The sequence below is a fragment of the Dermochelys coriacea genome, chromosome 7 (assembly GCF_009764565.3).
Source record: "Dermochelys coriacea isolate rDerCor1 chromosome 7, rDerCor1.pri.v4, whole genome shotgun sequence".
In the NCBI taxonomy this organism is placed as follows: domain Eukaryota; kingdom Metazoa; phylum Chordata; order Testudines; family Dermochelyidae; genus Dermochelys; species Dermochelys coriacea.
The window spans coordinates 69171605-69194023 of NC_050074.1; the positions used below are offsets into that span (position 1 = coordinate 69171605).

The 22419-nt window shown below is 43.1% G+C and overlaps 1 protein-coding gene and 2 long non-coding RNA genes across 3 annotated transcripts; 1 reads left to right on the forward strand and 2 right to left on the reverse strand.

Moving 5' to 3' along the window:
• Positions 1-660: 660 nt before the first annotated feature.
• LOC122461023 lies at positions 661-5679 on the reverse strand. Its single transcript, XR_006282703.1, has 3 exons — positions 5541-5679; positions 4550-4740; positions 661-1799 (listed from the first exon to the last, which is right to left on the reverse strand). It is a non-coding gene; the product is annotated as an uncharacterized LOC122461023 (long non-coding RNA).
• A 267-nt stretch (positions 5680-5946) lies between these two features.
• Positions 5947-11408, forward strand: EXOSC3 (exosome component 3; the record flags this gene model as incomplete). Its single annotated transcript, XM_038411365.2, has 4 exons — positions 5947-6516; positions 7603-7752; positions 9632-9783; positions 11115-11408. Coding segments are annotated over 4 exons (1074 nt in total), but the record flags the coding sequence as incomplete, so codon positions are not given.
• Positions 11409-11705: 297 nt separating this feature from the next.
• On the reverse strand, positions 11706-16455 carry LOC122461024. Its single transcript, XR_006282704.1, has 2 exons — positions 14730-16455; positions 11706-13208 (listed from the first exon to the last, which is right to left on the reverse strand). It is a non-coding gene; the product is annotated as an uncharacterized LOC122461024 (long non-coding RNA).
• Between the last annotated feature and the right edge of the window lie 5964 nt (positions 16456-22419).

Below are 22419 nucleotides of genomic sequence, written 5' to 3' on the forward strand. Positions count from 1 at the left end.
ACATGTGCTTGGTTATCATCTGAGACCGCTATAACATGAAATATATGGCAGAATATGGGTAAAACAGAGTAGGAGACATACCATTCTCCCCCAAGGAGTTCAGTCACAAATTTAATTAATGGATTTTTTTTTTTTTTTAACAAGCATCATCAGCATGGAAGCATGTCCTCTGGAATGGTGGCCAACGCATGAAGGGGAATATAAACATTTAGCATATCTGGCACATAAATACCTTGCAATGCCAGCTACAAAAGTGCCATGCGAATGCCAGTCTCACTTTCAGGTGACATTGTAAATAAGCAGACAGCAGTATCTCCCATAAATATAAACAAACTTGTTTTGTCTTATCGGTTGGCTGAACAAGAAGTAGAACTGTGTGGACTTGTAGGCGCTAAAGTTTTACATAGTTTTGTTTTTGAGTGCCATTATATAACAACAACAAAATATATATTTGTAAGTTGCACTTTCACAATAAAGAGATTGAATTACAGTACTTGTATGAGGTGAACTGAAAAATACTATTTATTTTCTTTATCATTTTTACAGTGCAAATATTTGTAATCAAATATAATATAAAGTAAGCACTGTACACTTTGTATTCTGTGTTGCAACAGAAATAAATCTATTTGAAAATGTAGAAAAAACAACCAAAAATATTTAATAAATTTCAATTGGTATTCTTTTAACAGTGTGATTAATCACAATTAATTTTTTAACCACAATTAATTTTTTGAGTTAATTGCATGAGTTACTTGTGATTAATCAACAGCCCTAACTAATACGTAAGGAAATATTCAGGCCAGTTTAAACTCAAAATGAGGCAGAGAGTTTGTCATTAAAAAGGACTACACTCAATTTTGCCAGTAAAATCTTACCAAATGAATACATCATAGTAGAAGTTCAAAAATATATAGACGAGTTCATACTGATGGGACAATTTACACTTTATATTTTGAACTAGTAGATTTCCTCATAGGTAAGGAATGAGTATATTCAATACAAAATTTTAGAAACGCGAGTTCCTCTAATTAAGTTATAACAAATGTACATACGGATCATATCCCCTACAGCTAACCCCTGAACACCCTTCTTGCAACTCTTATCATAGAGGGCTTGTGAAGTGGCTTTTCATGGTTGTAGGACTAACTCCACCTCCATCCCCTTCCTGGTCTCTCTTAGTGCACCCCATTAGATGTTAGGCCGCATGCCCTTGCCTCTCCTGGGATGGAATTCTACAAATCTCCCACTCTTATACCACGCCCTGGGCTACAGTATCCTATGTCAGGTTTCAGAGTAGCAGCCGTGTTAGTCTGTAGCCACAAAAAGAAAAGATTACTTATGGCACCTTGGAGACTAACAAATTTATTTGAGCATAAGCTTTCATGAGCTACAGCTCACTTCATCGGACATCACAAGTACTCCTTTTTTTAGTATCCTATGTATTAACTATATTTATCCAGGAGATCTGACAGAATTTGGCACCTGTGGTTCTTCCTTCTGGGAGTATGTGATTACTGTGAAATTTAGTGATCAGACAGCCTTTTCAAAATCAGAGCACTGTTTAATAGTAGGAACAAAGCATTTAGAGAAAAAGGATTTTGAAACAACAGTCAACCAACAAGCATATCTATCTTATTTAAATCCTACAATCCCAGCTTCTTCAGATATCCCAGGAGGTGCCTGTGTCAGTCTGGTTTCTCCCAACAATTCTCCAACAACTACCTCTTCTTGAGAGATCTTTTTAACCTGTTATAGTCCTTTTTGATCCCAGGCGTTGGCCCTGCTTCTCAAAGCCAGTTCTGTAAGATAGATGGAATCAGGAGGTAGCATATTCAAAGTTAATAGTTTGGGCATTGTCTCTCAACAACACAAGTGTTTTTTCAAGGGATGACTTATCTCCATCCATTCCGTTTTCTTTCTGCTTGTTTTTCTTATAGCACACTATTACATTAAACCAATGTATAGTATTCACACAGTAAACTTCCCAATAACCTTGTTAACATAGCATACAACATTCATAAATTATCACAGAACTGCTCCACAGCTCCCATTTGGTGTGAGGGGTGCAGGTAGGAATGTGGGGGGGAACATATGAGTTCCCGTTTGGTGCTCAGGGTGGGGGTGAGAATATGGGGGGTGCAAGAATCAGGGCATAGTGTGTGGGGGAGCTGGGTTTGTGTTGGGGGTGCAGGAGTCAGGGCAGGGGGCTAGGGTTGTGTGAGGGGGGTGCAGGAGTCAGGGCAGGGGGCTAGGGTTGTGTGAGGAGGGTGCAGGAGTCAGGGCAGAGGGCTGGGTATGTGTGTGGGGTGCTGGAGTCAGGGCTGGAGTCGTGGGGGGGTGCAGGGCTCAGGGCAGTAGGCTGAAGTGTGAGGGGGTGCAGGGGTCAGGGCAGAGGGCTGGGAGTGTGTGGGGGGAGTGCAGAGGTCAGGGCAGAGGGCTGGGGTGTGTATGGGGGGGGGTGTAGGGGTCAGGGCAGAGGGCTGAGGGTGTGAGCTAGGGTCATGTGGGTGCTCACAGCCTCCTGCCCGGAGCGGCTTACGGCAGGGGGCTGGAGGGGATATGCCCTGATTCCACCCCCCTTCCTCAAGGCCCCGTCCCAACCTCTTCTCTGCCTCCTCCCCAGAGCAGCGAGAGCACGCTGCAGCTCTGCTTCTCCCCCTCATCACAAGGGCGATCAGCTGATTGGCAGCAGGGAGGGAAGGATAGCTTAGTGGTTTAAGCATTAGTCTGCTAAACCCAGGGTTGTCAGTTCAATCCTTGAGGGGGGCATTTAGGGATCTGGGCCAAAAATTGGGGATTGGTCCTGCTCTGAGTAGTGGGTTGGACTAGATGACCTCCTGAGGTCCCTTCCAACACTGATATCCTATGATCCTGTGAGAGGAGGGGCAGGAACCCAGCACATTGGGGGAACAGGTGGAGGAGGGAGAGCTTGCCTGCCCTGCAGCAGCAGCTGGCAGAACCAAGTTTCTTCACCCTGGCCCTGCAGGGGGGTGAGAAGAGAGGGCCAGGGCAGACAGGATTTTTAATGGCATACTGCTGCCTGCCAGGGTCCCGGCCTGGGTTCGGCAGCGGGCCGAGCGGGGCTGGCGGCTGGGACCCGGCAGGCAGCAGCGTGCCATTAAAAATCAGCTTGCGTGCCGTCTTTGGCACGCGTGCCACAGGTTGCCGACCCCTGGTCTAGGTTTAGCAAGCCAGTCAATTGACCAGTCAAATAATGCAAACTCATCACAAATATTGTCAAATATCCTAGCAAGAATGAACTGATGTCAGTGGCAGCCTACATTTTTGATTGCATCACTGTGCCAGTCTCATTTTTTAGAAGTGAATTTCATTGTGTTTCACATTTTTCCTGAATTAAAATAACTCAGCAGTTAAGTAATCTGCTTTTTGTAGTTAGGCATATCTATCTAAAACAGAGATTCTCAATCAGTGGGGCATGACCAACTTTCTAGGGGATTACTAAATTTGAGTGAGTTGCATTGTGAGCCACCTACGGTCACAATGCCACTAAATTTGGCCAGGCTGCCCCTCATTCAAGAAGGAGAGGCAGACCAACCAACTTTTTTAGGGGGAATTCCACATTTAAAAAAAAATGCCAAGTTGGGATGTGATTAAAACAAGATTGAGAACCTGATTTAAGGCTAAGTCTATTGGAGTTTATAAAGTCTGTTTTGTTACTGCTCTAATAAATTAGAGCTTTAAAATATGTGATTATTTTTATATTTAACCAGTCAAATGCCCAACCTTTGCAGTCATAATCAGTGGTGAAAAGCTTCTGGCCCGTGCTCCCCTTCTGGGGGGCCAGAAAGGAGAGGCATGTGCATAATCATATATGGCTCCAGAGAGTTGGCTCATTATTTATTTTACCAGACAACCTTACATGATGACCATGTAACACAAGGAAAACAAATCATTGCAACTTAGTCAATCAACCCATAATCCATCCGAGTACCACTAAAACCCAGCAGTTAGGGAAGAAAAATATATTTCCTTAATGGCTAGCTACATTTCCCAGAATGAAAGGTTGCATTACACTATAATGTATGATATTTTTAAAATCTTCTTTCTCCATTTTAATGCATCAGTTTTTACCAGTCATAAGTAATGGCTGCCACGTGTTGATTTTAAACAAACAAATACATTTGTCACGTGTAGAGTGGTAAATCTGCAGAATTTATGAGTGTAACAGCACTGCAGCAGTTAATGAGGAAACTGGAGGTTTTAGCAGTAAGGAAGGGACACTTTGATACAGAACATGGTACTGGGAAAGGAGTAGCAGGTGGTCTGAGTTTTTAGCAGTTGGCTAAGGTTCTATCATAGCCAAACTCACCAATCCAAGGGTGGGGTTTTCTCTGCTCTGCAACTGGAAGCAAGACAAGATTTAAAATTTTGCTGTTACATCTGCCTTATTTTTTTCTATATTCTGCATGTTCGTGTTACATTTTTGATAAATAAACTTAGGGTTCTTTTTATTTAAGATCATGGTAGAAGGGTTATTTTTTTTTAAAGTTGTGAAAAACTGATCTTTATTTTCCAGAAATATACAAACTTGCTCTCTCATTTCTCCATTTTCTTCTTCTACTCCTCTGATGTACAGGACATTGTTACATCTTATCAAAGGCCAAGGTGTCCTGACAATGCACCATCTACGTATTCTTCTGTGTTTGCAAGCTGCATGTTCATGCAGCCATTGACAGACACCAGGTAGCCCTTCAGAGTAGCAGCTGTGTTAGTCTGTATCTGCAAAAAGAAAAGGAGGACTTGTGGCACCTTAGAAACTAACAAATTTATTTGAGCATAAGCTTTCGTGAGCTAAAGCTCACTTCACTGGATGCATGCAATGGAAAATCTCCCCACTGTATTTTCCACCGCATGCATCCGATGAAGAGAGCTGTAGCTCACGAAAGCTTATGCTCAAATAAATTTGTTAGTCTACAAGGTGCCACAAGTACTCCTTTTCTTTTTGCAGTTAGCCCTTGTACTCCATCCCCCACTTCAGCTTCCCCGTCAGCGCGTTCAGAAAGGGCTCGGGGTTCAGGAGCAAGCTCATGGTAACACGGCCTGGCACAAGACAGCGGTAAAAACAAAAATTAATCGCAAGGCCGCACGTGTGCCCGCTGGAGTTTAAGAGAAAGGCAGGAAGGGTAGGTGAATTTCTAAGTCAATTTGACATGGTATTAACATAATCAACCCCCACGTATTTTTTTTTGGCCAGGTGATGTCGCCACCAGTTAACAATCCATCCGATGAAGTGAGCTGTAGCTCACGAAAGCTTATGCTCTAATAAATTTGTTAGTCTCTAAGGTGCCACAAGCCCTCCTTTTCTTTCTGCGAATACAGACTAACACGGCTGCTACTCTTAAAACCAGTTAACAATCCAGTGGCCGATCAGTCTTCTGTTCCGTTTCCTCATTATAACTCCAGCTTTCTAGTTTAAAAGTCAGTCTAGACGTACACTAAAATATTAAGAGAAAAAAAATGGGTTGTGTATATTTCAAACAGAACCAGTCAACCCGTAACGAGGAAGCAGAGTTGACTACCTACGAAGTTACTGCGGGTATAGAGGCGCTGGCCCTGCAACGCGTTGCACGGGGGCAGACCCCCACCTCCGATGGCGCAGTTTCAGGGTGAAGTCCGGCGGTGGGGGAGGGTTAGGCGGAGATGGAGGTTGACTTTACAGGCTTAAGAGTAGCAGCCGTGTTAGTCTGTATTCGCAAAAAGAACAGGAGGACTTGTGGCGCCTTAGAGACTAAGACATTTATTTGAGCATAAGCTTTCGTGAGCTACAGTTTGCTTCATTGCATCCGATGAAGTGGGCTGTAGCTCACGAAAGCTTATGCTCTAATAAATGTGTTAGTCTCTAAGGCGCCACAAGTCCTCCTGTTCTTTTTACAGGCTTAGTAGCCAGTTAGGGCCACACTCCGGCCCTTCGGGCATGCCTAGCAGCACAAGCGTGACACAGGGGCAGGGCCAGGGCTTCGGCTGCACCCGCCCAACGCTCCCCGCCTGCGGGCCGCCCTGGCAGGAGCCGCGGCTGAGACAGTTCGGAGTGACGGACAGCCCCGCTCCTTTCTCCCCATCAGCGTAAGCGCGCCTCCGCCCACCCCGCCGCAACAGACGCCCAGGCAGCGACTCAGAGCGCGCTTGCGCACGGATGTGACGCGCGCCGCCATTTTGCGGGGCTTTCTGCGCACGCGCGCCGAGCTCGGGCCGGCCGGCCCGACCCTGATCATGGCGGCGGCAGAGGCTGGGGCCCTGCCCGCGGAGGAGCGCGTGGGGCAGGTGGTGCTGCCGGGGGACGTGCTGCTGCTGCCCGCCCACCCCGAGGCGGATGGGGAGCGGCTGTGGCTGGGCCCGGGCGCCGCTCTGCCGGGCCGGTTGGTGTGCGGGCCGGGCCTGAGGAGCTGCGGGGCCGGGCTGCTGGTCACCCAGTGCGGGCTGCTGCGCCACCGCCAGGCGGGCGGGGCCGGAGGCGGCTCCGGCGGGGCCTACTGGGTGGACTCCCAGCAGAAGCGGGTGAGAGCGCCGGAGCTGGCGGGGCGGGGCCAAGGAACGAGGGGCGGGTGGCGCCGCCCGGCAGGGGCGGGGGCCGTAGGCCGTGGCGGGCTGGAGCTGGTTCGCTGGAGCCGGTTGTTACATTTAGAACCGGTGGAGGGACAAGCAGTTCTAAAAGGGCTTCTAAATGTAACAACGGGCCAAAAAGTGGCGCCTTAGGCGCTGACGCTATGGTGCTTTGGGGCTGCAGCACCCACGGGGGAAACTTGGTGGGTGCGGTCTGCGGAGCAGAGCACCCACCGGCAGCTCTCCGCCCTGTGCTTGGCCCCAGCTCGCCTCCACCCGTGAGCCCTGCTCTGCTTCTCCCCCCTCCCCCGGCCAGGAGTCCTGCAAATCAGCTGTTTGCGTGGGAAGCCGGGGAGGGCGGAGAAGCAAGCGGCGGCTTTGCGCTCAGGCCCAGGGAGGCGGAGGCGAGCTGGGGCGGGGAGCGTTTCCCTTGTGCGCCTCCCAGGTTACCTTCTGCAGTGCGGGCAGCCCTCCTCGCGCCCCAGCTCATCTCTGCTCCACCTCCCTGGGCCTGAGCGTGAAGCCAGCGCTTGCTTCTCAGCCCTCCCAGTCTTCCTGCGTGAACAGCTGATTTGTGGGGGGGGAGGGGGGGGAGAAGCAGAGCGGGGCAGCGTGTTCAGCGGAGGAGGCAGCGGAGCAGAAGTCAGCTGGGGTCGGGTGGGGGGCGTGGGGAGCTGCTCGTGGGTGCAGAGCACCCAGGGAGAGTCAGTGCCTAAGGTGCCACTTTTGATGTGCTACCTGTATTTATAAAGACTGTGAAGCCCTCATCTTGCAAACGCACATGGTTAACTTTCATGAATAACCTTGTTGACGTAAATAGACCTACCTATATGTGTAAGTATTTTCAGTGGGTTCTGTGCCTTCTAAAAATAGAAGTTCATTTTGATACTGTATCAAGATTTTTTTTTCCAGCAACTTATTTTGCAAAGAAGTTTGGTCACTCAGCTTCTTTGTACACGATGCTTGTGTGTGTATGTATGTGTATATACGTATAAAAGGATATATTTATTTCTCGTACATGTCTTTTGTTTTCATTTTCAGTATGTCCCAGTCAAGGGAGATCATGTGATAGGCATAGTGACTATCAAGGCAGGTGACGTATTCAAAGTGGATGTCGGTGGAAGTGAGCAAGCTTCTTTGTCCTTCTTGGCATTTGAAGGTGCAACCAAAAGAAACAGACCAAATGTGCAGGTAATGTTCTTGTTGTTGAATATATTGGCAATATTGGACGGGGGCCGGGGGGGAGTCGAGCACCCATGGGGCAGAGGGGAAGTCGGTGCCTATGATCACGAACACTCCCGTTAGAGTCTCCAGTCTATTTTGCCTATGTTAGAGTCTCCAGTCTATTTTGCCTATGATTTGCGGGAAGCCTGGGGGGGGTGGAGAAGCAGAGCGGGGTAGCGCGTTCGGGGCAGAAGTGGAGCGGAGGTGAGCTGGGGCCAAGCGCGGGGCAGGGAGCTGCCGGTGGATGCTCTGCACCCACCAAATTTTCCCCGTGGGTGTTCGCCCTGGAGCAGCCATGGAGTTGGCACCGAAGACGCCACTTTTGGCCAGCTGTTAAATTTAGAAGCCCTTTTAGAACCCATTGTCCCTCCACCAGTTCTAAAAGGGCTTCTAAATTTAACAACCGGTTCCAGCTCACCACTGGATAGGGCCATTAATTAGTTCAGTGCAAACATTTTCAAGTTTATTAAGAAAAACATAGATATTTTCTCATAGCATAGAACAGGGGTTCTCAAACTTCATTGCCCCACGACCCCCTTCTGACAACAAAAATTACTACATGACCGTGGCAGGGGGACCACAACTTGAACCTGCCCGAGCCTCATCACCCTGGGTGGAGGAGGCTGGGGGCCTGTAACCTGAGCCCCGCCACTCACGGCTGAAGCCCTTGGGCTTCAGCTTCAGCCCCAGGCAGTGGAGCTTGGGCTTCGGCCACAAGTGGTGGGGCTCGGGTTTCGGCTTCAGCCCCAGACCCCAGCAAGTCTAACAGCAGCCCTGGCAACCCCATTAAAACAGGGTTTGCCAGCATCACAGTGACATCAATAGAAATGTTTCTGTCTTTAATATTTAAATAGAAACTATTTTCTTTAGTATATGTGTTCTGGGCCAAGGTGCTCGAAGCACCACAGGCCTGGCAGGAGTACTCTGAGAAAAACGAGGCTTACACACAGCTGTGAGTTATTGGCTTTACTGAAGGTTAGTGACCCACCCGCAACGGGGACTCGAAGCGTTGCAGTCACGGAGGCAGGGAACCCAGCACACCGGAGTTTTGCCTGGGATGGAGTCCGACGGAGGGGCAGACAGTCAGCATTAAAAGCATTGCACAAAAACAGCTCGTGAATATAAAGTTAGGTGCTTCTTAAAGGGGGGCTTTCTATTATCTGGCGAAGGGCCATGCAAAGCAGCTGTGTCCTTCAAAAACTATTTCTATCCCACAATAACGAAGCAGCTATCTATGTCCCACAGTAACCTCTTGGCTTGAGAAAGAGGAAGTTCCCTGGCTAGGCCGCATTCCCTTACAATATGTATCCCAGAATTGCTGCATCCTGCTAATATACCATATCCAGAAAGTAAAACTGAAAAGCAAAGAGAAAAGAAGACTAACCCATTTTCATTATCCAAGCTGAGAGAAATGAAAAAGTAAACTATTTAAATTATGAAAGTAAATTATGTTTAAAAGCCTTCTGTTTTAAATCTAAAAAGGAGTGAAGAGATGAGGAAACTGGTTTATTTTTAAAAATACTATATATGAGGTTTGGGTGAATGTTGCTTTAAAAGGAAAGTCTCTGCTACATATACGCAGAGTTCCTTTTGCAACTGTTGAGGACTTCGGCAACTATATAACTGTGCCAAGGAGTAGGTATATAATACGAGTTAACACCTATAGCATCCACAAGACATGACTGCACTGGAAGAATGGATAAATGTTGAAAAATAAACTGCTTGTATATCTCAATCTACTGTTGCATAACTGTGTATTTTTGTAAAGAACCTAGGGACGAGTTTAACCAAAAAGATATACAGACATGATACAGTTTCTCTGAACATTTCCCATCACTTGTTTTAGGTGGGAGATCTTATTTATGGTCAATTCATTGTAGCCAATAAAGACATGGAACCAGAGATGGTCTGTATAGACAGCAGTGGAAGAGCAAATGGAATGGGAGTAATTGGACATGAAGGCCTGTTGTTTAAGGTTTCTTTAGGTCTAATAAGAAAGTAAGTATTACAATTTTTAACTTTCCAGGAATGAGAGAGAAGCTGAATTTTGTCAATTTTTTGAGCTGTGACAGATGAAACTCTTCAGCTTGATGAAAACTGATATGCACCCTAATATTTAATGCTTTAGCATTGGATGTCCATAACCAGTAGGTCTGAGCAGCATAACACGTGGAGTAACAGATGTGTATTGTATTGTTCTTAGGGCACGTATTGTCAACATTATTGCCTGACAAAGTTGTTCTTTGTGGTCCTAAGTTTGTAATTGGCATACAAATATAATATAGTATAAAGAAAGGGGAAATGAACGATAAAATACAATAAGTAGAAACCAACAGATGTCACAAAACTAAAAATGCTCCTCTCTCTGTTCCTCAATTACAAACTGGCATTTTAAATTAAGTCTCTGGTATGTTTGTTGCTTCCTTGAGAAAGTTGTACTCTAGCCATATTCTCCTGTAGACTTTACCTTTATTACGTGGTAGTGTATTGAAGTGGAATTTCTTTTCTACTTGATCTTCTTGCTACATTATTTAGAAAATATTGTGAACCCAATCCATCAGAAACTTGCTTTTGTCACCTATGGAGGCTAATCATAAATTTGCTATGTACATATTTCCGTCTTCAGTGGTAAAGTAGAATCTGTATATAGCAATTGGTCTGAGAATGACATCAATTTCTTGAACAGTCTTCACACAGCCTTCAGTGGCATTCTCAGGCATCCTTAGAAGTCTCTCTTCCAAAGAGTACCAAGAAAAGGACTGTGAAGAAACAAAAAAAGAATTCCATTTTCTCCCTCCAAAAACTATGCAGGGGATGAGAGAAGGAAGGGGCAATAGCAAAAAATACCCTCTGCTGTTCAAAGATTTTTAATTAGCACCTCTTTCACATACAGTCTGGATGAGCTGTTCCAGGTTAGAATAAATCCTATTTTCTGCTCAGTCGCAAATGAGGAGCTAAAAATCAACTTAATTAAATCTGGTTCACAAACACTAGACTATCTTCCATTATGATTGTTGCATGGTGTCACTGCAGGATACATTTTGGGGGGCGGGGGGGTTAAATTTAATCTTAATTTCCTCTTGGTTTTGGAATTTTTTAAAATTAAACTCATACATGAGCACTAAACAAGAAGTTCAAAATGTTACTGTGTTATATTAAAGTTTGAATCCATGTTTTCAGCTCAATTCAGCCTTAACTATTAAAGTTGCTACAGATGCCTTCTTACTACTGGTGGTATTAGCAGTGGTCCTGTCATTGACTAGCAACATTGAAATGTATTTGTTACACAATAATTTCTTCTTCTGCCATCCCTTTTACTTTGTTTTCAGGCTTTTAGCTCCCAATTGTGAAATCGTTCAGGAATTGGGACAACTCTACCCTTTTGAGATAGTGTTTGGAATGAATGGAAGAATATGGGTAAAGGCAAAAACAATTCAACAGACTTTAATTGTGGCAAATATCTTGGAAGCCTGTGAGCACATGACAGCGGAACAAAGAGCACAAGCATTTGCCAAACTATCAGAGAGATGATGTAAAGAAAACATCTTGGGTTCATTTCGTCTTTGCAACGATTTGTAATATTTTTGTATTCAGATGTATATTAATAACTCATTTTTAAACTTTGTGTGTCTCCTATTTGTTAATTTTTCCCTCTTTCCTGATCCCTCAATCTGTTTAGTCTTCTGCATTCAAGCATTCTTTTCACTTTCTTAGCAGCAGTGTTTGATTATTATGAAACACAAAGATGTAATTTTTAAAGTTTTTCACAATAGAGCATCGTTGGAGAGCGTGCTTATTTTTGCAACTCAGAATTTAGTAGCAACGCTAATTCTTCCATCAGATGAGAGCAGAAAACTCAGTTGATCACGTACATGCATTTGGTGTTACCTCCACCAAGAGGTTCTGTATATAATTTTTTGCTGGTTCTTCAAGCTCATCATGTTTTAAACCTTAATATATTAACTTTTAAGGAGCCAGTTCTGCCTTTTTTGGACAAAAGATCCGGATGGGACATGCCAAATGCTAAAATAGAAGGTGAGGAAGACAGGATGGAGGTTCATGTTTCTTTAATAAGCTACGTGGAAGGTAAGGCACTAGAAATGACATACTGACCAAAAAACCTGTTGATCGAGAATTACATGATGGTTGAAACATCCTTTGAAGAAAAAGCCAAGCAAATTCCTCCATACTCCTAGAAATATGTGGCTAGCAATAGTTGAGAGAAAAGATTACGATGTAAAATACATCATCTTATGCCACAGTGATTAGTAAGTGTCCAAAATTGATGCGATTATAGTGCTACCTAGACCTCCATAGGGAATACTTTATGCCCTGAGACATATTTGATTTACCCTTATTTTAGCATACACAGCTGCAAATATTGTTGGCCATAAAATTATTATTCAGCTCTATTTGAATTCTTTCCACAGGCATGACTCAAACTTCTATGGAAGTAAATTCCACAGGTTGGATATACCAGTGCCGTGTGAAGTATTTGTTCTAAACTTGTTTGCTACTGACTAATTGTCTTATCAGACTGCATAACCAAAGGACCATCAATTTTCATTACAACCTGCTGTTGTCTCTTGCACTTAGTGTATGTTCTTTGGAGCAGGGATGATCTTTTTGTTCTGTTTGTACAGTGCCTGGCACAATGGGGTCCTTGTCCCTAATTAGGAATGCTGTGCATTAGGATAATACAACTAATAATCTTAAATACCCCTGAATAACTCATGGTGTGACATCACTTCAGGACCTTTCTCAGACTTCTACAGTTGTCCCTCATCCTGCGAGTTTCTGTTAGTTAAAGCTTACTAATTCACAATCATTGGTTTCATAGCATACCAATCTGGTGGTGTATAAGCCTTAGTCATTTTTATCCTACAGTAGTATGTGCAGAAGTATGCTGACTCAGTCATGCGGCACACATGAATCCCTCTCTGGCTTCCAAAAGATAGGGATTTAGAAAACACCCTTCTTTGGCTCTTGACAATGGGACCGACTCATTCTTTTGCATGATTATGAGGAGATCTCAGTGGCTTCTTTTCCTGGCATTTTGTTGAGAGGGTGAAGATATCCTAGAAATTCCTCTATCTTTTCATGAGGGGGATATGGTTCTTGATGGCACTTCCTATGACCCACCACAGAGGTGGAACACCAGTTGATTTTCGGGTTGAGCATGGCCAGTGGTGCTTATCTCCCTGACCGTTCTTGGAGGGAGCTGAAGAGTGACCTTCTTAGCCAGTACTGAGGCTGAAGGCTCGGAGGCATAATTTTCTATTCCCATACCAAAGGTGATGGATTCTTTGGAGTCCAATGATCAGTCTTCCTAAATTTGGAAGCCCCTCTCCCAACAAAGGACCTGGATTCTGCCTTAGAGTGCCATTTTGTGCTGTTTGCATGCTTGACTTCTGGCTTTCTTTCTTTGTGATTAAAAAGGGGAAAAAAAGATTGTTTAATCAGCTTCTTTAAGGAAAGCATTTTCTCCAAAGCATGATATGTAATAACAGGACTAATTAAGAAATGGAAGTATGTTAACATAACATGAAAGGCCTCGGGATGCTGTACACTCATTGCAGATTTCTTTCATACCATTGGGAGTGTTGTCCTTTTAGTATAGATGATGTGTATCTGTTATTACAAATCTTAGTGGTGAGCTATGCAAAGGCATGTTAAGGAAAAATTGAGCAAGTGATACATGGAAAATTTTCAGAAAGACATTCTTCAAATGCAATCAAGCATGCTACTATAGCAACAGATTATGCGGAAAAAAGGCAGGCTGGGTTTTCTTTTTATTAGAATTATTAAAAGATCTGACAAGAAAAATACTGTTTGTTCTTTAATGTTGGTATCTGCCTAGTCTGTGCAGTGTTTTCTCAGCACATTTCATTCAGAATGTTTATCTAACACAATTTTTAATGAAAGAAGCTAGTGGGTAAGGTTTGAGGGGTTGTATTGGAAAACTATTGGGTCATTACACAAAGTAAAACTATTTCCCCATGTTATTCTCTCTCCCCTTCCCCCCCAGCCCCCCGCTTCCTCGGACGTTCTTGTCAAGTGATGGAAATGGCCTACCTTGATTATCGCCACAGAAGGTCTCCTCCCCCCTCCCCCCCCCCCGTAATAGCTCATCTTAGGTGATCGCTCTCCTTACAGTGTGTATGATAAAACCCATTGTTTCATGTTCTCTGTGTGTGTGTGTGTGTGTGTATATCAATCTCCCCACTGTATTTTCCACTGAATGCATCCACTGAAGTGAGCTGTAGCTCACGAAAGCTTATGCTCAAATAAATTTGTTAGTCTCTAAGGTGCCATAACTACTCCTTTTCTTTAAACTATCACTGATCACAAGGAGCCTCCTGCACCAAGATAGTGAACACAGCAGCGGTGCAGTTAAAATTTTTTTTTTAATTAATGTGTTTTCCAGGCAACTTTCCTGCAGTGACCTAGATGCCTTTCTACCATCATATGGGAAATAAGGCAGTAGGAGCCCAAAGAGGGCCAAAATAACTTCTGGAATAAGATAGAGGAATTTCACTAACTCCAGAAGAGCTGAACCCTTTCCCCCATGGAGAGTGTGGCCTGGAGCCCTTGTGATGAAGGGGTTTATTAGCTATGGTGTTTCTAGTCCTTTGGCTCTAACATTTTCATTATGCCACTGGGCCCTTTTTATTATCCTGGATCTACCTCTGAACTAATAGTTTGAAGTTCTCTTTGCAGTGTAAAATTAAGAAAACTGCCTTGCTTGAACTCAAAATACATTGGCTCTCTTTTTTTTCCCTGATGCAAGTTACATGAACTCAATTAAGTTATAGCAGGGACTAATTTTGTTTATGCCCCACCCCTCTGCAAAAATGTTAGTTTAATTAGGAAATGTGTGAAAAGCCCTGGATGATAGATTTCTACAGTAAGTAAAACTCAAAGAACAAAAAAGCTGAACCTACCCATTAAGAGATGTTCATTGCTTCTGAGGAATAAAACTATCAACTAGATCTGAAGGGCTTAACTCTTTAGTAACCAGTCTTGTAACTTTTGTAGTCTTCTCCAGATACGGAATTCTAATACAAAAAGGTTGGTCGTGGTTTGTTTTGTTGCCTTCCTACTGCAGTATAATCTGATTAAAATGAAGGATGCAGTTGCAGGAGCCCAGCGTTCTGCCTTTTGACAAAAGGCAGAGTCAGTCTCTTCTAATGACAGGTTTCAGAAGTAGTCTCTTCTAATGCTATACTATGATGGTTCTCAGGAGTGAGGTGCTTGTTGCTGCCCTGCCTCCAGGAACAGGGAGACTTGTTTGTGCTTAACTGAATGCCAGCTCCCTGACCACCAGCCTGTTAGCCTCCCACACCCTCTCCTCTGGCCTGTGACAGACTTTATTTTACTCTACAGGCACTGTTCCCTCTAAGCTGTGCATGTGTGCACATGCACACAGATCCTAAACCCTGTGCACACAGTGAAACACCGCACACACAACAATTTGCCCAGAAGTTTTTTGTGCATACAGCCTGTCAGAAATTAGAGGGAACATTACCTGCAGGCTAACAATAAGTGCACTCTAGACTGAGAGTCCCTTTGAAGTGTTCCCCTGTAGTGTCCAGTAGAGCCCTGTGTCGCATTTCTTTTGATCCCACTCCAGGTATTATGGCAGCAGCTCTGCAGGACCCATGGGATTCCAGTCCTACTGCAGGATTCTACACTAGTCCCATACAGGGCTCTAGGCTCCAGTCCTTTATCCACTCACTAGAGAAATACTATGTCTGCTGTCTCCAAGGGAACAGCTTATGTGAGTCAGTGCAGGATCAGCACCTTGCTTAATACCACAGCAGTGAGATATATTTGTGGTAAAACAAATTTTATTAGCAAAGAGGCAAGAGACTGTGAGTAAGGATAATGGAAACAAAAGGTTACATCTAAAATAAAGTCACTATGCTTTCTAGAGATTAAACTAACAGGTTAACCCCCTTTCTAAAGAAGTTTATCTTATCCTAAATGTCCTATGCAGCATTGCAACATAAACTGGTTTTGATTTCTTTTTCATGAATGTAAACACGCTGCCCATTTACTTCCTAGGTTGGGGAGGACGGGGTGTCATTTTTGTTGCCCAAACAAAGCTTTGAAATGCATGTTAAAATAAGGTTCTCTTTCTCCTCTTTGTACCTATACCTGTTAGTTCTTTCTGTTGACTTCACGTGTAAGTGTGCCTCCCTCCAGGTAGCTTACAATGCTTAATTTACATGCCAACAGAGAGACAGGAGAATAAACATCCAATGTCTGACAGAAAGCCTGTCTGTTAACTCTGCCTTGATACAGACTTGAAAACATATTTGCAGCATATATAACTTCTTACATAGTATCTGTGCATACATTTCACAACTATATTCGTGACCAGTATGACCCTGGCTGTCATTTAAACCTCCCATGACATTCTTTGATGAACTAGAATGTACATAGTGTGATGTTCCCCTCTGGTGTTGTCTGGACCAGCGATCTGCTAGGCCACTCCACTCCTTGACTCTGGGAATGAGCCTTACACTGTTCTGCTGTGAACTCCCACTCCTGGGCTGTTCACACACAGCTTCCGCCATGTAAGCTGCTCCCAGCTACTTGCAAGTGAATGACACTAACTAGTATCTCCGGTCCCAGACGCAACCCTAGGAACCTCTGTACTGCAGTGTCCAGTAATGCCCGCTGGATGCTGCAAGCTTATGTAAGTTTGTCAATTTAACAAAGAAATTGATACGTACCAGGCTTGTTATTCCAAAGGGAGTCTGATACACTTCAATCCAAACACACTGCTTTAGGTAGAACAAACAAACAAAAACACTTATTATAAAGATAGATTTTAAGTGATTATAAGAAAGCATAACAGGTCAGATTTGGTTAAATTAAATAAAAGCAAAATGCATTCTAAGCTGATTTTAACACTTGCAATGTCCTTAAAACTTAGATGCTTCTCACTACAGGCTGGCTGGTTACTTTTCAGTCAGGCTCTCCTCTTTGATCAGCATTTCAATTGCTTGGAAGGGGGTGACTCCCTCAAGGGTCTAACAGCTTCTTTTGCTGCTTCCTAAGCCAGTGTCCATTGTTCCTGTGAGGCTGGGCTTGTCCCATCCATGGCTTGAGGAGGTGTAAACTGAATCTCTGTTTTGGAGAGTTTTTGCACGGGCTTGCTTTAAGCCATGAGGATACATTTTGGGCCTCCGAAGCTATATACATGAAATTATAACCTATAACCTTACTGTAACAATTACTATATCACTATAACAACCATGCTCAGTGCATTATGAGCCTTCCAAAGATACCCAACATGACAAACTTTGTATTGGATACCACACAATCATTTTATAAAGATGAACATGGGGGTGTAGGGTGTTCCCCTGAGGGACAGGTGACACATACTATACCAGAATCCGGATATTCTTGTATTCTGCCCCCCCCTTGCCAGTTGAAATTGAGGGGTTCTTGAGTCATGAATACCTACATGTGGGATCATTCAAACAGCAAATAATTTGCCTTTTATGCTGTTTGTTTACTCCTTAAATCCTCTTAGCTTGGATACCCTGGCTGTCCTATTTAGTTTCACTCCTTGTTTATCATCACTTTCTGATTCTTCTACATTGGTCATCCAAGTGGAGCTGCTTCTGGCATAAAGCAAAAACAAGCAGTGATCTCCAAGCAGTGACACTTCCTGGGAATTGCAACATAGTCCAGAACACATTCAGACTTTCCAGAGATTATTTTTCTGCACACTAAAAAAAAAAAAAAAAAAAAACACTCAAGTACCTCTGTCCATCCTGCATAGCTGCTTTGTATTTTTTAAAATGTACCTTAGATCAAACTTGCCATTAAATTTCTACATAACAGCAAAACAGGAGGGGTAAACAACATATAAGAGTACAAAACTAGAATCAGAAGAGATTAGAGAACTTGTGTCTCTGGCACTGTGGGAAGATCTAATGTAAGTACAGTTCTACAGTCAGAGAGAAAATAAACAGAAAAAATATAGACTGGGGGGCCAGGGCCAAGCAGTCACATCCAACAGTTTAAAACTACTTTATTTTCATCTTGTTTCTTTAATTCTGTGTAGTCAAGTGGCCCAGTTGTTGTAGGGAAGCTATGGGACTGAGGCTGGAAGGAGAGTTGGACCATACAGATCAGAATTTGAGAACGGGTGCACTAACAGCTCATCAGTAGATCTCAAAGAACTTTACAAAAGGAGGCAAATATTATTTTCTGCATTTTATAGATGAGGAAACAGGCATAGAGGTGAAGTGACTTGCCCAAGGCCAACCAGGAGTCTGGTGGCAGAGTTGGGAATAGCAGCCAAGTCTCCTGAGTCCCACTCCAGTGCTCTGTTCTCTGGGCAACCACTAGTACAATGCCTGTTGGGTCAGAATTTTCTGCACTGCAAGGAAACCTAAATCATCCCAACAAAAACTGTGTTCACTGAAATTTAAAAAAAAAAAAAAAAAATTCAGAAAAGCTTTCCTGCTTTGCACAGATTTATACCAGCTCTAAAAAACTACACTTATTTAGACTATAGTAGTTTTAAAGTAGGTTTTCATCATGCAATTTGTTCTTAAATCCTTTTTTGATCTGTGAAAACAGGATTTCATGCTTATACCTGTTAGGATAACTGCCCTCAGGTTTGACAGTTACCATTTAAAGAACCCAGCCCTGAGATGAAGGAAACAAACATGCTATTAGGGATGGGCCAGTGCTGTTGGTGAAAAGTCAAAAACTGGTTTTAAAGTTCAGAAGCACGGAATGCTGACAACCTGCAGAAGCCAAGATTTTAATGTATGATGACAGGCATAATTTAAGGCAGTCATGTTATCACTATATCGTAATTATGTTACTGCTCAGATTGCTAACGTACAGTGAGGTGGGGAGGAGAGAATCTCTTGTTTCCAATTTGTCTTCAAGACATTGAGAAAGGCACTAGGCTGTATTATGTGTAGTGGTTTAAAGAGCGCATTCTTGCACTGGGTGGGGTCTTAACTAGGGAATTATATCTTCTTAACTCTCACCAACCTTGCATAATGACAGGTTTCAGAGAAGCAGCCCTGTTAGTCTGTATTCACAAAAAGAAAAGGAGTACTTGTGGCACCTTAGAAACTAACAAATTTATTTGAGCATAAGCTTTCATGAGCTACAGCTCACTTCATCAGATGAAGTCTCCCATCACAAACGCTAAATCCTGGGACTGTCTTGGTTAAAAAAAAAAAAAACAAAAAAAAAACCCACCACCTCTCTCTTCTACTTGTTCTTATAAATGTTGAATTTAGCCTGGTTATTCAGTACCGACATGGCTTCCTGATTATTTTCTATCCACTGCCTTTCCCTGGGACAATTAGGGTACATTTTCAAAGGCAGTTTCATGGCTTCATAGTGCTCATGTATATTCTGCACACTATGGTCACATGTGCTTTATGGCTGTCATTGGGCATAGGATTCAGTTAACAAAATACAGCCACTTGACCTAAAGAAGCATCTAAATTGGCTGCAGGAGTCTTAAGGCACAGAGCCTCAGTAAGATGCAGCCCATAGAAGAAACATTATTCATACAAACTTAAGGTCAGACATTCTATCTAGCAGACAGTAATGGTGCACATGCATAGTGACTAGCCACTATATATTATTAGAAGGGGCATAGGATGTACTATATATGCACAGAGCCCCACCATTGAAACATTATGTTGTGATGTGTTAAAAATATATTTTAGAGGAATACTATGGCAGACACGTTTCTGGTTTGGATGTGTGTTTCTATAGTATGTAAAATGTGATAATCATGCACATCCCTGATGTGTAATCCACCTAATTTTGGGTCTGACCCTCAAAGTGTTTTTATCCGTAGATGTAGTAGCCTCATGAATAGTCTGAATCTCACAATATGACAAACTTTTATATTTGAACATCCATACACTTTTGGGGAACTGCCCTGTATGATTGTTCCAAACATTTGCTAAAACGATGTAAAAGCCTGTGGTGGTTTTTTTTTTTTTTTTTTTTTTATGATTGCATATGGTCTTAAAGAAAGCAGTATTGTGTAGCTATGTGAATCCTGGTATGGTCATATTTTTAAAGCCAGTTTAGTTTTCCTATACAGTAATTCTCAATCAGTAGAATAAAAAGAAACTCACTTTCAACTTTCATACATTACTGCAGTGAAGATATCTGTTGACTGTGTTTTAGTTTTCAGTTGTGGGCAGAGGTAGAGGAGTAGAGTTAAGGTAGTTTGCATGATCTTAGCTGTGTATTTCCACACACAGAATCGTAATGGAGGGGGCCTTGAGAAGTCATCAAGTCCAGTCTACTGTGCTGGGACAGGACCAAGTAAACCTAAGCCAACACCAACAAGGTTTTGTCTTAGCTTGTTTTTAAAAACCTCCAGTGACGATAAAAACCTCCACAGCCTCCCTTGGAAGCCTATTCCAGTGCTTAACTACTCTTACAGTAGGAAAGTTTTTCCTGAAAAACAATATTTCCTAATATCTAACCTGAATCTCCCTTGCTGCAGATTAATCCCATTTCTTCTCGTCTTACCTTCAGTGGACATGAAGAACAATCGATTACCATTTTCTTTATAACAGCTCTTAACATATTTGAAGATTTTCAGGTTCTCTCCTCACAGTCTTCAGTTGTCAAGATTAAACATGCCCAGGTTTTTTAACCTTTCCTCATAGGTCAGGTTTTCTAAACCTTTTATTATTTTTGTTGTTCTCTTCTGGACTCTCTCCAATTTGTCCACATCCTGCCTAAAGAGTAGCACACAGAATGGGACATAGTACTCCAACTAAGGCCTCACTAGTGCTGATTGGAGTGGGATAATTACCTCCCATGTCTTACATACAATATTCTTTTTAATACACCCCAGAACAATATCATCCTTTTTCATAGTTGCATCACATAGTTTATATTGAATTTGTAGTCCACGATAATCCCCAGATCCTTGTCAGCACTTAGCCAATTATTCCCCATTTTTAGTTGTGCATTTGATTTTTTTTCTTCCTAAATTTAGGACTTGTCTTCATTGAATTTCATCTTGTTGAATTCAGATCAATTCTCCAATTTGTCAAGGTAATTTTGAATTCTAATCCTGTCCTCCAGAGTGCTAGCAACTTTTCCCAGCTCAGTGCCATCTCCAGATTTTATAAGCATACTCTCCACTCCATTATCCAAGTCATTAATGATAATACTGAATACCACCAGACCTAGGACTGACACCTGCAGGACCCCACTCGATACCCCTCCCAGTTTAACAGTGAGCCATTGATAACTACTCTTCAAGTATAGTCTTTCAACCACTTGTGCATCCATCTTATAGTAATTTCATCTAGACCAAATTTCCCTAGTTTGCTTATGAGAATTTCATATGGGACTGTGTCAAAAGGCTTACTAAAAATCAAGATATGTCACATTGATTGCTTCTCCCCATTCCCTAGTAACCCCAGCAAAGAACATTGTAATGTCTATACATAAGATCAAACTTGAATTTCCAAGATTTCTAATATTTGTATTTTTTTTTAGAAAACTACAGTCAGGGCTGTCCTTAGCCATTCTGGGGCCCTACACAGCTCCCCTGCAGGGTATGTGTGGGGGCCCCAGGCCTCCAAGGGGGGGGATGTGGTGGGGGCTGGCTTGGGGCAGAACCACCCCGCAGCACTCACCGGTGGAGCAGCTGGGGCCAGGTCGCTGCACTTCCTGCTGCCGGTGAGTGCAGGCCCAACCTGAGGAAGTGGGCGGTGGAGCAAGGGTGGGAAGAGGCGAGGCTGGAACGGAGCAGATGCAGGGGCTGGAGCAGCATGCAGCTGCATAGGGCACCAGGAAATTTGGTGCCCCAAATTTCCTGGTGCCCTACGCAGCTGTATACTTTGCGTATGGGTAGGGACGGCCCTGACTACAGTGTTCTCAAATGTTTTTTTTCCCCCATAGTTTATTGACATGCATTCTTCCAACTTTACTCCAGGTTAACTTAGTTTTTGCCTTGGAGTTTCTTGTGGATTTTGAATATATTTGGTGAGAGTGCCCGTGCTACTTTGATGTCAATTACATTTCTAAAAGGTGTATTTATTGGTTAGTGCTTCAGTTAACTGATAAACTTTAAAAACAAAACAACATGAGTAACAGCACTGTAGCATCATGTTTAAAATACAAAAGCTTTATTATGAAAAGTCTACTCCAGACATCATAAGGCATACATGGCCTAGCAGCAAAGACATGAGCCTTAGCAAGGCCAAAACCATGACATTGCTGCCATCATGGCAAAATCCCCCAAACAATTACACTGCAGAAAGTGCAGTTCAGTAAAGTTCTACTGCAGTACTTTCCAATTTATAGCCATAATATAGTGTCCTGTAGAATATTTAATAGTCATATCTTCATATGCTTTTAGGTATTTATTGTGATGCTAAGGCATAGTTTCACAATGACATTCTGTAGTGGAATCCCATCAATGCCTCTTGAACCCTAAAACTGTGGACTTTTCTAGCCTTGCAGCAGAAACCCACCATGGTGTACCTTGGTGCCAGCCTCCGGCTTGTTGATAACATACTGGGAATATTCTGGGAGAAAGATTCTCAGAAAATGGAGCTCTGTACAAGCAATGAGAGCAGTTGCTGATACTTGAAGTTG